General features: G+C 41.1%; 1 protein-coding gene across 2 annotated transcripts in view; it reads right to left on the bottom strand.

Annotated features, from left to right (window-relative positions):
- Positions 1-12604, bottom strand: part of atrx (ATRX chromatin remodeler) — a 42818-nt gene that overhangs the window by 17972 nt on the left and 12242 nt on the right. For both annotated transcript variants that reach the window (XM_088081202.1, XM_088081201.1), the window contains 13 exons: positions 11969-12115; positions 11638-11815; positions 10936-11073; positions 10375-10550; positions 10162-10279; positions 8082-8212; positions 7728-7822; positions 7474-7613; positions 6201-6351; positions 5949-6049; positions 4991-5099; positions 3837-4014; positions 3544-3735 (listed from right to left, as the gene is read on the bottom strand). In XM_088081202.1, coding sequence (XP_087937328.1) covers positions 3544-3735; positions 3837-4014; positions 4991-5099; positions 5949-6049; positions 6201-6351; positions 7474-7613; positions 7728-7822; positions 8082-8212; positions 10162-10279; positions 10375-10550; positions 10936-11073; positions 11638-11815; positions 11969-12115 — 1854 coding nt within the window. The remainder of the gene's footprint in view (positions 1-3543; positions 3736-3836; positions 4015-4990; positions 5100-5948; positions 6050-6200; positions 6352-7473; positions 7614-7727; positions 7823-8081; positions 8213-10161; positions 10280-10374; positions 10551-10935; positions 11074-11637; positions 11816-11968; positions 12116-12604) is intronic.

Here is a 12604-nt window from a genome sequence, read left to right as displayed (position 1 = left end):
TTAGTGCTCTCTCCACCTGTAATGAAACAAGTTCAGGCATGTTTTCTGAAAACTGGAAAAAAGCATTCTGGGAAGTATGAGAAACCACATACCCAAGTAGAAATAGATTGGGCAAGCTGAGGTTGGTTACACCAGAAAACTAATTCACAAAACTTTCAGCACAAAATAACCCCAATAATCCACTGAACATCACTGACGGGTGATATATAATGCTTAGAGGATTCAAGGGGGGATTTTCTTTTAAGGTCAAAGTGACTTCCTATCCCTAATGAGACAAGCATGGTGTGGCTTATTGCTCCAGTCTGCTCCTGTCTATACTGTGGTTCAAGTGCAGCCTCCCCACAGCCTTCAATGTACCTCACAGAGCCTAATGACCACTGCAGCCATCACCTGCTGAGAGCACATACAGTGAGGTATGACCACAGCATGCCGGCTTGACCGACAGCACACAATGAAGCAACATTTGCAGAGAGCGCTGCAGAGTTGTACAAAAAGTGTCCAAAAACTTGACTGCTCATTTTACAAGTGGCCGCATGTTAGATGGAAGAGACGAGTGTGATGAACAGGAAGTAGGTGAGGGTGTCTCAGGATGGGTGGGTGGGGAGTCAAACTCTCATGTCTGGACTGTGAGGACGTTCTTTGTCATTAGGAGGAAGTGCTCCTGCTTTCTTTGTCTCCAATTAGTTTCTCTGAAGAGTGCAGAGACATCTTTAAGAGAGGGGTTTAAATAATGACCCTTCATCATGCAGGGTAGGCCAGAGGGAGAAAAAGAAAAACTACTTTGAAAATTCGGAGGCAGAGTGGTGAGTCAGGGCAACAGATGGTCGTGAAGATGGTAGGGAAAATGGTGGACGGGGACAAGAGTGAGGACAACAGTAAGGACGAGGGGGAGGAACGTGGAGATAAAGGTAAGATACAAATGAGGGTGGTGCAAAAATAACCTTTCCAGGATACTGGCAGGTCGCTGACATAATGGGGGACTGAACAGGAAGTAGGTGGAAGTGATTGCTACAAGGCTCGACACAAGCTAAAGCTGAGTTGAAAAATTAATCAAACTCATCTTCTTGAAAAGATGTTTTTCATGTCATGTCAGTTTCAAACATAATTTCAGCTAGCTGGAATAAATGGAGGGAGAGACAAAGGGCAGGGAAGAAAATGAAGAAACGTATGTGACAATAAACACGTCACACATCGACCACATTAGAGCTATGTTTCGGCGACAGCAACAGAAAATAAATTTGCTGTCATGTTACAATATTTTGAAGGTTATCCATGAAACATTACTGTAACAATTTTATTACACACTATAAAAACACAGTGGTTTTTTTTGGTAAGTCTACTAACTAGTTTTTACTAACTGATTTCACTGATGTGGAAACCACAATTGTGAAATTCTATTATTTTTCCAAATGTTTCATGACCGCAGGAAACCTCAAACTTCTCTTCATCTTACCAGCCCACATGTTTACTGCTCAAATCCACTGGATGAGGCAAAATTTGCTTTTGGGCTGTTGCTCAAAACTACAAATTGTACTTCTATACATTTTCATCTGCTGCCACCACAGACAGAGAGAGTACAGAAGGGAGGGTGGGAGGGAGTGGGCTGCCTTTTTCTCTCTCTCTCTTGCTCAAACTCAGACTAAACTCCAATCAAAAGGTAAAACTAGGCGGTGCTGATCAGCCATAAACCAAGATTATGTTACTGTATTGTAGGGCTGTGGAATGAATTGAATTTCAATTTCGATTTTTGGCTTTCAGAAACATATATCAGCTTACCGTTAAACTGCAATTCAAGATTGTTTGTTACCAGCTGGCCACCATATTGTTTTCTGTGTCTAAATAGACAAGCTCGCATTACGTCTCCCACCAGCAGAGCGCTCACTGGTCTGGAGCAGCGCAGTGCCATCTGAAAGTTGTAGGTCTTCTAACTCATAAGAAAAAACAAATGTCAGCCCTTTTTTCTCTGGTTACATAGCTCCTACTCCTCCTAAGTATCTTTTTTTCCTACTGCATAGACAGCCCAGTTTTATTAAAGAACCATCTTTCCAGCAGTAAAATACATTTCAGCACAAATATCAAACACTGCCTCTGCGGCCTGCGTGACCTGAGTTTTAAAGCAATCTCCGCTCTCTGACGGGGTAACAGCACTTCCCAGTGAGAAGAGTTTAGAAATAGAAGAACAAAACTCCCTCTGCCTTGGCTCGAATCATTCTCTCCTTCTGTGCAGAGCGTTGTTGGCTGAAAGTGATGGAGGGTGTCTGACTCATCTTCAACATCATTCCAGACGGCAAATTCCTTCCGTAATACTGCAGTCCTGCTGCCACATCATAGTTAACCCCCTGGCCAAAACAGGTCAGCTTGTTAAAGAGCTTGTCAGCCTCTCCGTCTTTAATACTGTGTCACATAAATGTCACTGGGCTCATTAAAGATCATACACATCTAACAGGCCGCGGCTCAATGAACACATCTTTCCTCTTCAAATCTCCAACTGTGCTCCGCCGCACCATAAGCCGGCTACCTCTGGTTTGGAGAAATATGGAAGGTGAGCGCAATGATATCAGCTGCCGGCTGAGCGGATTCATGCAGCACTCTTACCTGTTAATACCCACAAAGGGAACAGTGACAAAGATCTTTTGACAGTGTAAATGGAAAACAGATTTTCCATTAAGGTGCACTGAAAGGCCTCTCCACTTTCTGGTGAAAAAGCAACCGAGTTGGATATACAGTGTTTCTTTTATCCATTCTGTTTACAGACTTCTGCAGAGTAACCCAGGTCAAACCAAGAGGTAAAACCACTTAAGACTATCTGAATAAACCCAGAGACTGCAAAAAGGGAAGGAGTGGGAAAGGATGGGAGTAATTCAAAGATCAACAGAGAAGTAAAAGACAGCAAGGAATTAAAGAAAAAAGAGAAAAAAGAGGAGTGCAGGTTTATAGCAGGGCAGAAGCAGTGTTGCAATGAGAAGACTATTTAGTAAATAGCAGTAAACACACAAATCTGTGCAGCTGTGCGGGGTTGGATGGCCCATGTAAGGGCTGTGTGCTCTTATTAAACCCCAGGGGGCCCAAATAGTGACACAGCACCTGCATAAAGTGGAGAAAAGGCGAGCGCAGGATTATGAAAGGAAACGAGAAGAAATAGAAAGATCCGGGAAAGGCCAAACAGGATACAAGCTGGCACTGCATCTAAATAACAGTTTATCACTGAAGTGCTAAACTTCAAAAGGAAAAACATACTACTTGGTGCAACTTTGGAAAAACAAGCTTGGCATTCAAACTGCCTTTCTGTGCCATGTTTGTTAAAGGAATAAAAAGACTATTTTACTACTGTTAATAGGTTTTAGCCTGCTTTTTTGCATTTCCTTTGGGGATTAGTCAAAGGAAAACCATGAAATCCAAGTCAATGGTTCGTCAAAGCCCAATAAGATGTATCATTTATTCTGAATTTAATTTTAAAAATATGATTAGTCCTACTTAGAAGCATGTTTGAGCAATCTAGGTGCATAGAAGGCGAACATGAAGAAAGTGCATGACATTTCTTACCTTAGGAAGCAAGGGCGTGGCCTTCTTGCTCTTCTTTTCTGAGGGATCATCCAGCAAGTCCGGCTCAAAGGTGTAGAGCTCTGCTAACTCGTTTGTTGTAAAGTGCCTCTCAATCTGCTGCTGGTCCACCACCCGGAATGACAGAGACTGTTTGGTTACCTGCCGGTCATAAATCTTCTCCTCCATCGTACCCTGAAGAAAGGAGAATGAAATGAGAAAACAGCCAAGAAGAATAACTACAGCTTTTTTGTTTTTTTTTACAGAAATGACCAAAAACAGTTCGATAATCTCACCTGGGCCAGGAACCTGTACACATACACAGTCCTGATCTGGCCAAAGCGATACACCCTGAAGATACTCTGGACGTCGTAGGAGGGGTTCCAGGAGGCGTCAAAGATGATGACTCTGTTGGCTGCCACCAGATTGATGCCAAGTGAGCCAGCTCGTGTTGAAATGAGGAACAAACGACCTCTGGGAAAGAGAGCAGGTGAGAAAGAGGTGAGTTAGTGCTTTTCAATATACAACAGAACCATTTATATTTTTAAGTCCCTGTAAAATGGAAGTTAGAGTGTCTTGTAACGTATTTCCAAGTGAAAAAGAATATTTGAGTTGTATCCTGCTATAAGAGGGATTTAAATCAAATCCTTTGCATTTAACTGGATCTTTAAAAAGTGGGCGGGCCTAGAGTTAAGCACAATATGGATCTACAGAGGAGTGTGCTGCTGTGCAGAGTGTTGGGTCCACACACACCTCTCTCACAGTTCGGTCAGCAGTACAGAAAAATGAATGAGTTTGACCTCTGCAGTATTGCTTTTAAAATAAAAACAAAGTTTTTGCCTACTGATATCCAAACACTCATTAGTGCTCGGTTAAGTATCTTTGTTAAGTATGCCAACTCACAAGTGCTGAAGTGAGCTTTTATACGACCAGTGTGGCAAACAAGTCACCCAAAGTCTCATTTGACTGGATAAACTTTTGTAAAGAGGCTGAGTGCAGCAGGAGTCATCGAAGGAAGGGAGGTTCAGGGTATGTTTACATCCAAAAATTGCAGACTTAACCCTGTTTTCTATCAAAACTTTAACCACACTAATGCTAACTCTTACTCTGTATTGACAAGTCTGCTCTGTGCTGGAGGTTTCAGGGTTGTTTTCTCTGCCGTGTTATGTCAAAGTCTGTTTCCTCATCAATGTCTGTTTCCTGTATTAGACCGTGATTGGCTTTGGTATTAGTGACATAGCTAATGTATCTTGCCTAACATACGTTTGAATCTCAGATTTTAGGAAAGACATCGCCCCCTTCAGTAGAGGAATGTGAAAACACCCCATAAGTGACAAACTTTGCACTGATACAAGTCAGTATAGTCAAGATCAGACATTTAAAGGGACATAAAAATCAGAAAAACACATTTTTGAATGGAGGGGACCATAAGTAAGCAAAAGTATATTACCTTGTGTTACTGGTGTCATTAAACTCTTCAGCCCACTTCTTCCTGGTTGTAGCATTAGTGGAGCCATCAAGGCGATAGTAGTCAATGTTCCTGTACCACTTGCCTTCACCTACACAGAAATGTCATAGTTTAGAAATCTTCTATGACTATTTAACATGTACATCTATGCTCCACAAAACATAAAAAATGCATGTCACCATTAACTAGGCCTTTTTCTTGTCAAAAAGACTCCGTTTGGGTATTAGCAGACAGCAGATAGATGATTGTGTTGGTTTGAGGCCAGCCGTGTTTAGCCTTCAAGATGGCCAACCCCCTACCAGCCTTCATAACCAACATTTCAGTATGTTTCCAATTACTGCACTGTGATCTTTTCATTACAAATTACAAACCCTTGAGCAAACATTTTTTCGTGGAATAAAAAGTCAAGGTCTAATCATTTTCAAAATGAAAGTAAAAACAGCTGCTGGAGTTTAATTAGGAACATGACCTTACACCAGCGGCGGTGTGTGTGTGGGTCTGTGTGTGTTTAAGGATAATAAGCACTCCAGCACGTACAAGAATACATGTTGCATGTGGGCTGTCTTACGAGTGTGAAACCTGCATCTCTGTATGAAAATACTTCAGCCTTTTCCAAAGCTAATGTCAGCATTTTTTTATATTTCACATTCAGTCAAGTCAGTTCAAAACTACAGTGTAAAACCACAAAAATGACCTTGATACAGACAACTGGGCTCCTTGAGTTCCATAAGTTAGTAGCTGGGTTCTTATATTGAACACTGCTCTGTGAATTTAGCACATCATGAAACTATAAGCAGCCTTTCATGTCATAACATTAAGAGGGAGGTTGATCATAGATATCTCATTACGTGAAGGTTAACACACTAGCAGGCATGTCAACTGGGTACAGTGAAAACGTCTTGGATAAGAGGCCCTGACAGGCTGCACTAAAGAAATGGACCTTTGTATGGAGAGATTTTTTCTTCATCTTTAGCTCTGCAAGACAACTCCAGGAAATCCTCGATCAGGTCAAGAGAGATGAGAGACTGACTGAACACCAACCTGAGGATGGATGAGGATAGAAGATATACCAGTGTCACTTTATCACAGTTTCATGTCACTCTGTGATTAACCCAAACACCAACAACCCAACACTTTATAAGAGAAAAGGCCAAAAAGACTTTCTTTGCACATAAAGTGCAGACACACTTACACTTTTTCATCTACTTCCTCTGCCATTCGCAGGATCTCAAAGAGGAGCATCATTTTTCCTGAATGCTCCAGGATCTCGGCGTCAGGCTCAGTGACAAACTCCTTGTGCCAGTCAGGAGTGGGACTCCCTGGTGCCGAGCTAGTGGCCCGAGCTGTTTGTGATACACAAAGTGACAGATTAGTCTTCAGGCAGTCAGTGGTCTCACAACAAGCAGTAATAGACATCAAGCTTCCGAAACAGAGCTGCACTATTACACGTTTCTCTGCTACACTTCAGCTGCGGTGTGTGCAGATGTTAATTGCCAAAGTAAATATGTCCTTAATTAATTGATTTTCCTCAAATTTTAGTCAAGCTCCCTAATGCCCGCTGATTTGCTCATTCTTGTTTTTGTTTTTTTAACTTTTGGGTTAACTTATTCACACATTTTAAAATGACATTATAGATTTAACAACAAAATGATATCCATAATACAGCATATACCATAAAGGACAACTTTTTTCTTTTTTTTCACATTAAACCAGTCAGTTTAGTGCTGCAACTCATCATTATTTTCATTGTCAATTAATGTGTCATGTTTTTTTCTTCATAAACTGATTAATTGTTTGGTTCAGAAAATGTTAAGAATAATAATAATAAAAGTTACTGTTTCCCAAAGTCCAAGATCACATCCTGAAATGTTTTGTTCCCAACTGAAATATATTCAATTCATTTTCATAAAGGAGTTTAAAAAAAAAACAACCCAAATTTAACATTCAAGAAGCTGGAATTAGAAATTTTTTACTTCTTTCCCCTTTAAAATTTCATTTCTCAAACTCTTTCATCTGTTATCAAATCACTTGATTATTTAATAGTTGATAACTGATCAATTAATCGCTGCAGCTCTAATTCACAATTCACAATTCACAGTTCACAATTTAGGACATTGCACTGCTTGTCGTCGTCATAAAAAACTAGTCCCTAAAGTCTGTATCTTTTGTCCAACTTCTGGCTGAGAGGCTCAATCATCTCTCAGTGGATATTTTTCAGGCCATCTAGGAACAAAAACTGAGCTTGTAATAATTAGGCTGGCTTCCACAAAGCGACTACTCTTCCTAATTAGAAATGGAAATGAGTATTAAAAGGCTTTTTTTCCCTTTTTAAATATGAGTGAGGTTTAAGAGTTATCATTCTGAGCAGAGACAAAACATCCCAGATATTCCTGTACATGCAGTTCTGGTCTCTCTAAAACCCAGCCAACTTTCCCATAATGCTCCCACATGTATAACAAACTTACGTTCTTCCACAGGCTCTGGTCTGTTTCGACCCTCTCCATTTTTGCCCCGCGAGCTGGTGTTCCACTCCTTGATGACCTCCACATCATCACTGTCCGAGTCATCAGAACCTCTCTTTTTTCCCTTTCCTTGCTTCTTTTTCCTATTAGGAAGGAGGAATGATGGAGGAGACGGGGTCAGCGACAGTGACAGATGCAAGAAAAAAACGGCAGTTAAATGAAATGAAAGGGAAGCAAGATCTTTTTTTTTTTTTTACTTTTTCGACTTCTCATCCTCAGAGGTCATACTCATGGATGATTCGTCTGTTTCTGAAGCGATGAACTCGTCCATGCTGTCCTCGTCAAAGAAACCCTGCAACAGAGTAAGCTCGAGTGAGTCTCTGCGGCCATATAGGACAACCAAACACTTAGAGCTGGATTGTGGGTAGCAGAAATGATGCGTAAGAGATTTTTTTTTTTGCCGTAGTGGCAATATGTGTGTTGATCTCCTCTGGTGCATGACCTGTCAGCACTATGATTCTATTGTTCTCCCGCAGTGTGTGTGATTTGCGCTATTCCCAGTTTTGGAGTGAGTGTTTGGTGTGGTTTAGTCTTGTCTTCCCCAGCCCTACCCTGTTTTCTTTACTGATGTAGTCCAGCTGAAGGCACCAGGGATGGGTCCAGATTCTGCTGAGCATCTGGAAATCCTGGAAGAGTCTGGTCCCTGTGCGGCCCCGGCCCCCCTCCAAAGCATTCCCCACACCTGCACACAAGGGAAAGAGTGTGAGGAGGAAGATGGATGTGTGTTTGCATTATGAACTTGAAAGTGTGCCCTCAATCTCTTCATACATACAGACTCGTGGAAAATGTAGTGCCTCATTTTTAGATGCCACCTTGTGCCTCAGAACAGAGTGAAAAGGGGAAGTGGTTGGAATATTCCCCTGTGAAATGGGACAACCACTCAAGACCTCGATGCACCATCAGTACATAAAATGACTGGTGTTGGACATTGTGAATATGCCGTCTTCTGCTATGATCATTCGCTTGCGTGGGCAACAGGCAGCCATTTGAGGGTGCCAGTACGCTAATGAATTGTTCACAAATAAAGCTACATGCAATCAATCGATCAAACAAATCATCAAATTAGAGATAAAAAAAGAAAAAAAAACTTCAAACTAGTAAAGCTAGTTAGTTACCAAGAAATCAGCAAACGAGAAATGACATTAAACCAAGATAATACAATGGTTTTGTAATTTTTAAGTCTTTAATAATGAAGAAAAAAAAACATTTGTAGGTTTCTTTTGTTGCTTATGCAGCCTTCTTGCCAATAATTTCTCATAACACTCAGGTGTGCTTCACTTTGCCCTAACACTTTGCCCAACCCCTAAATCCCAAAACAAATCGGGACAACCTACCCCTAGTTGTGAATGCGCAAAACAGAGGGGTAAAAGCTACGTGGTGGGGGCACAGGGTGTACTAGTATGGGCCTTTAACACTGATGTCTGCCCCTAACCACCTGACACTGAACAAACAAGGGCTGAGATTCAAATCATTAGTCGGAGACCCCTCAGTCGACTGAAATTGCTTCAAGTTGAGCGGTCCCTTTTTTTTTTTTGGTAGTCAGTGTGCAGAGCAGCTCGTTTAAACTTGTAAAAATAATAATAATAATAATAATAATAATAAAAATATATTCAGTATTTTTATTTGTATTTGAAACAGCCATATCAGACTTGACTGGCCTATTTCTGAGTCAGGTACACAAAATCAAATCATACTAAGCATCGAGTGTCAGATATATATCCAGAACTATAACTTATGAAGTCTGATATAAAAAGTAATGGTAACTGCACTGACCCACAGGGGTCAGAAGTTACCCTAGCTTTTACATAAGCAGCAGCAAAAGGAGGAAACATTTGCGGCCTTTCCCCACTCTGACCGGTTGTCTTGGGTCCAAAAACACCACTGTGGAGGTCCAAAGCCACAGTCACAACTACGGTGCTGTGCCCTGTGCACAACCTGGCCTAATGAGCCACAGCACGTAACACCTAACCCCCCCAATCACTGCTCTTCTTACATACCGGCTCTCCTGTTCTTTGTTTTCGCTTTTGGAGTAAAACCTCTGGCCCCTCCTTTCTCTAAATTTCTTTCCCTTTCCTTTATGCCCCCACATTCCCCCCTTTTACCCCCCACCCTCTGTTCCCTCTCTCTCCCAGAGCTCTTCATTAGGGAGACGTGGGAAACTGGGCTTAAACCCTGCCTGCGGCACTCTGCCAGCTGCCACTCTAACTCACGCACGCACGCACGCACACACACACACACACACACATGTCCCGGGCCACATTCTGAGAGGAAAGTCCACTAAACGACTTAACAATGCAGCATGAAAAAGCGAGAGACCAGAAAGGCCTTCCACTTATCTAAAAACCTTGTCCGAGTAAAAGACATCCAGTTAAGAGAGCACTTTTAAGAGAAACAGCAGAACGATTTAGCCTTGTCCTAGTCTATGCATGTTTTCCAGTGAAATTCTCAATTGAATTTTGTTCTAGTCTGAGACTCGACTTAATCCCTGTCTGGGCAGTCAGACCTGACACTGTTAAGCTCTGCTAGCAGCCCCTTGAGGCTCTGCAGCTCCTAACACCCAAGAAGATCAGAGCAAGTGGCACTGCCATTTTCACTGCTCTGAGCTCCTGTTGATTTGATCATGGTTCTCACCTGTGAAGTGCTCCAGGTAGTATCTGTAGAGTTTACACTGGATCGGAGTGACTCTGACAGACAACACGTATTCATGTTTGGGAGGCAGGAACTTGGTGAGAGCCGTGTAATCTTTCCTCTGTGGGAGTCAAAAATAAATCACTTGTCATAGGAAGCAAAGAGAAGGAGGTCAAAAAAGAACAAAAATCAACTATTCTAGACAGTTTTTTTCACCTGGACGCAGCCGGCCAGCATCTCATAGAGGATGTGAGCTCTCTTCTTCATAATCCGGACATCTTGTAGTGTGGAGTCTGCGCACTGACCGTTCTGAATGGGGTTAATGAAGCGGTTCCTGAACTCTTTAATTGACCCCAGTAGGTTCTCCTTGATGAAGTTCACCATGCAGTGGTCTGGTGAGGAGATAACGACAGTTTCAGATGAGACATCCACAACCACACTTGACCTCAGATGTCCCATCTGTAACCACTGATGTTGGCAGAACTGGATTACGGTATAATGCACAATGAAAGGAACTGCAAACTAACCTCACACTAGAGTCTTACATTCCCCTCAGAGACTTTATTATCTTTATTTAGACTTTTTTTTATTTTTTTTATTTTTATAACTGCTTTTTTATTGTGTAGTTGTGTTGCTATGGTTTCCCTTTTCAGTTTTGTTGACTATATTCTTGTGAATATTTCTATTCAAGTCATAAAAAAATAACTTAATCACAATGAGACTATCTAATTAAATTAGGATTACACAAACACATAAAATTTAACAATGGAGTCTCACATTCAACAAGGTTGTTTTGCAGAGGCGTTCCAGTCAGCACAACCCTCCTCCTCGTCCTGATGGAGTTCATTGCTTTGGACACAGCAGACGCCTCGTTCTTCAGGATGTGACCTTCATCACAGATTACCAAATCTGGACCTGGAGAGAATAAAGGAGAAGAAAAAGAAAAGCTCATCACAGTAATGTATAGGTGGAGACATATTTGAAAATACATATTCACTCATTATAAGCTGGAAAGTAGTGTAACAACAAAGTGATGTATTTTGGACTTCTCCTCCCCCTTTTAATCTTTCAATGATCAGTTCAGCTTGAATGCAAAGATTTAAGGCCAATTATAGCAAATTGTTTTTGAACACTAACCAGTCATGCTTAAAAGACTCATCAGTTGAAGAACTTTAACAGCAGTCCTTAATCCTTTCTACTAGCACAACCAACATTTTGTATTCTGAACCAACAATAATGGAAATGTCATTAAGCGATTAAAAGCTGCATTAATTTAAGATATGATTGATCAGCGTAAGGACACTGCTACAAAACTGTCCTCTTTGAGATCACTTAAGTCAAAGTGGTTCCCATTAGAACAAAACAAAGGGATTCTATACACACTCTCATTATTAATAGCTTGTGTATTAAGGAGTTGTTTTAAACTTTTGTTTGCCCCAACTTAGAGCTTAAATACAGAAGCATTACACATCACTGTACCTGGATCTACTAGTGTCTTCTGAAAGGTCTCTTTGAGCTTCTTGCTCTTGATGTTCCTGCCCTGCGTCAGGTTTCGGTACATCTCATAGCCAATAATCATTACACCACCCGATTCTTGCCATTGCTGGAGGGCGTATGCTCGCTCCTGTGGCCTCTTTACTGTGGCCAGCTCCGTCACCTGGTAAATGAAAGATACACATAAATAAAGAGGGTGATAAACGAGCGCACACGCACACACGCACAGACACACACACACACAAAAAAAAAAAAACACAATGGCAGCCTTGACAACCAGAAACAACTTTGAAAGGTTACAAAAACAAGTCCTTACCTCTAAACTCTCATCATCCTTCATTCCTTCTTGCCACTTCTCAAACTCATTGAGCCAATTAAGGACAGTGTTCAGGGGACAAACTACAAGTGCTGTAGAGAAGTCAAGCCTCTCACAAAGCAGCAAGGTGTGAAGTAATGTCACCACCTACAGGGCAAAAACAGAACTACACTTTTACATGGTTTAACACCAGACACCACTCAGGTCACTGACATAACTCTTCAGAGTGAAACAGGCTCAAGGTGTCAGTACACATGTGAAATTCAGAGTTATGACATATATAGCATATGTCATGTGTGTATAATGTAGGTTTGTGACACATAACACAATTGTATTGATGCTTGCACAAGGCTGGCAGTTCCATAAAGTAAAAGCAGTCAACATGAGATGATGAATGAGATGATGAATTTAGTGATTTAATGAGAAAGTGTGAAAAAACAATGTTTTACAAATGAGTTTATTGCTGTTTTATTTAGCTCAGACAATCCAATTCCATTTCATTACTTTAAAACTAAATAAGCAATTCCAGGTACATAAATATGTACTAAATTATCAGAGGGAAAGACAGACATACATAGTCTTGTCATTTCTGAAATCATCAGCTTCAGATTAATGTAATGCTTCTGTTTTTCTTTA

The sequence above is a fragment of the Plectropomus leopardus genome, chromosome 8, assembly GCF_026936395.1.
Source record: "Plectropomus leopardus strain MGB_pleo_1.0 chromosome 8, ASM2693639v1, whole genome shotgun sequence".
Lineage (NCBI taxonomy): Eukaryota > Metazoa > Chordata > Actinopteri > Perciformes > Serranidae > Plectropomus > Plectropomus leopardus.
The sequence above is the reverse complement of the archived record's forward strand: the minus strand, read 5'-3'. Positions and strand labels throughout refer to the sequence as shown.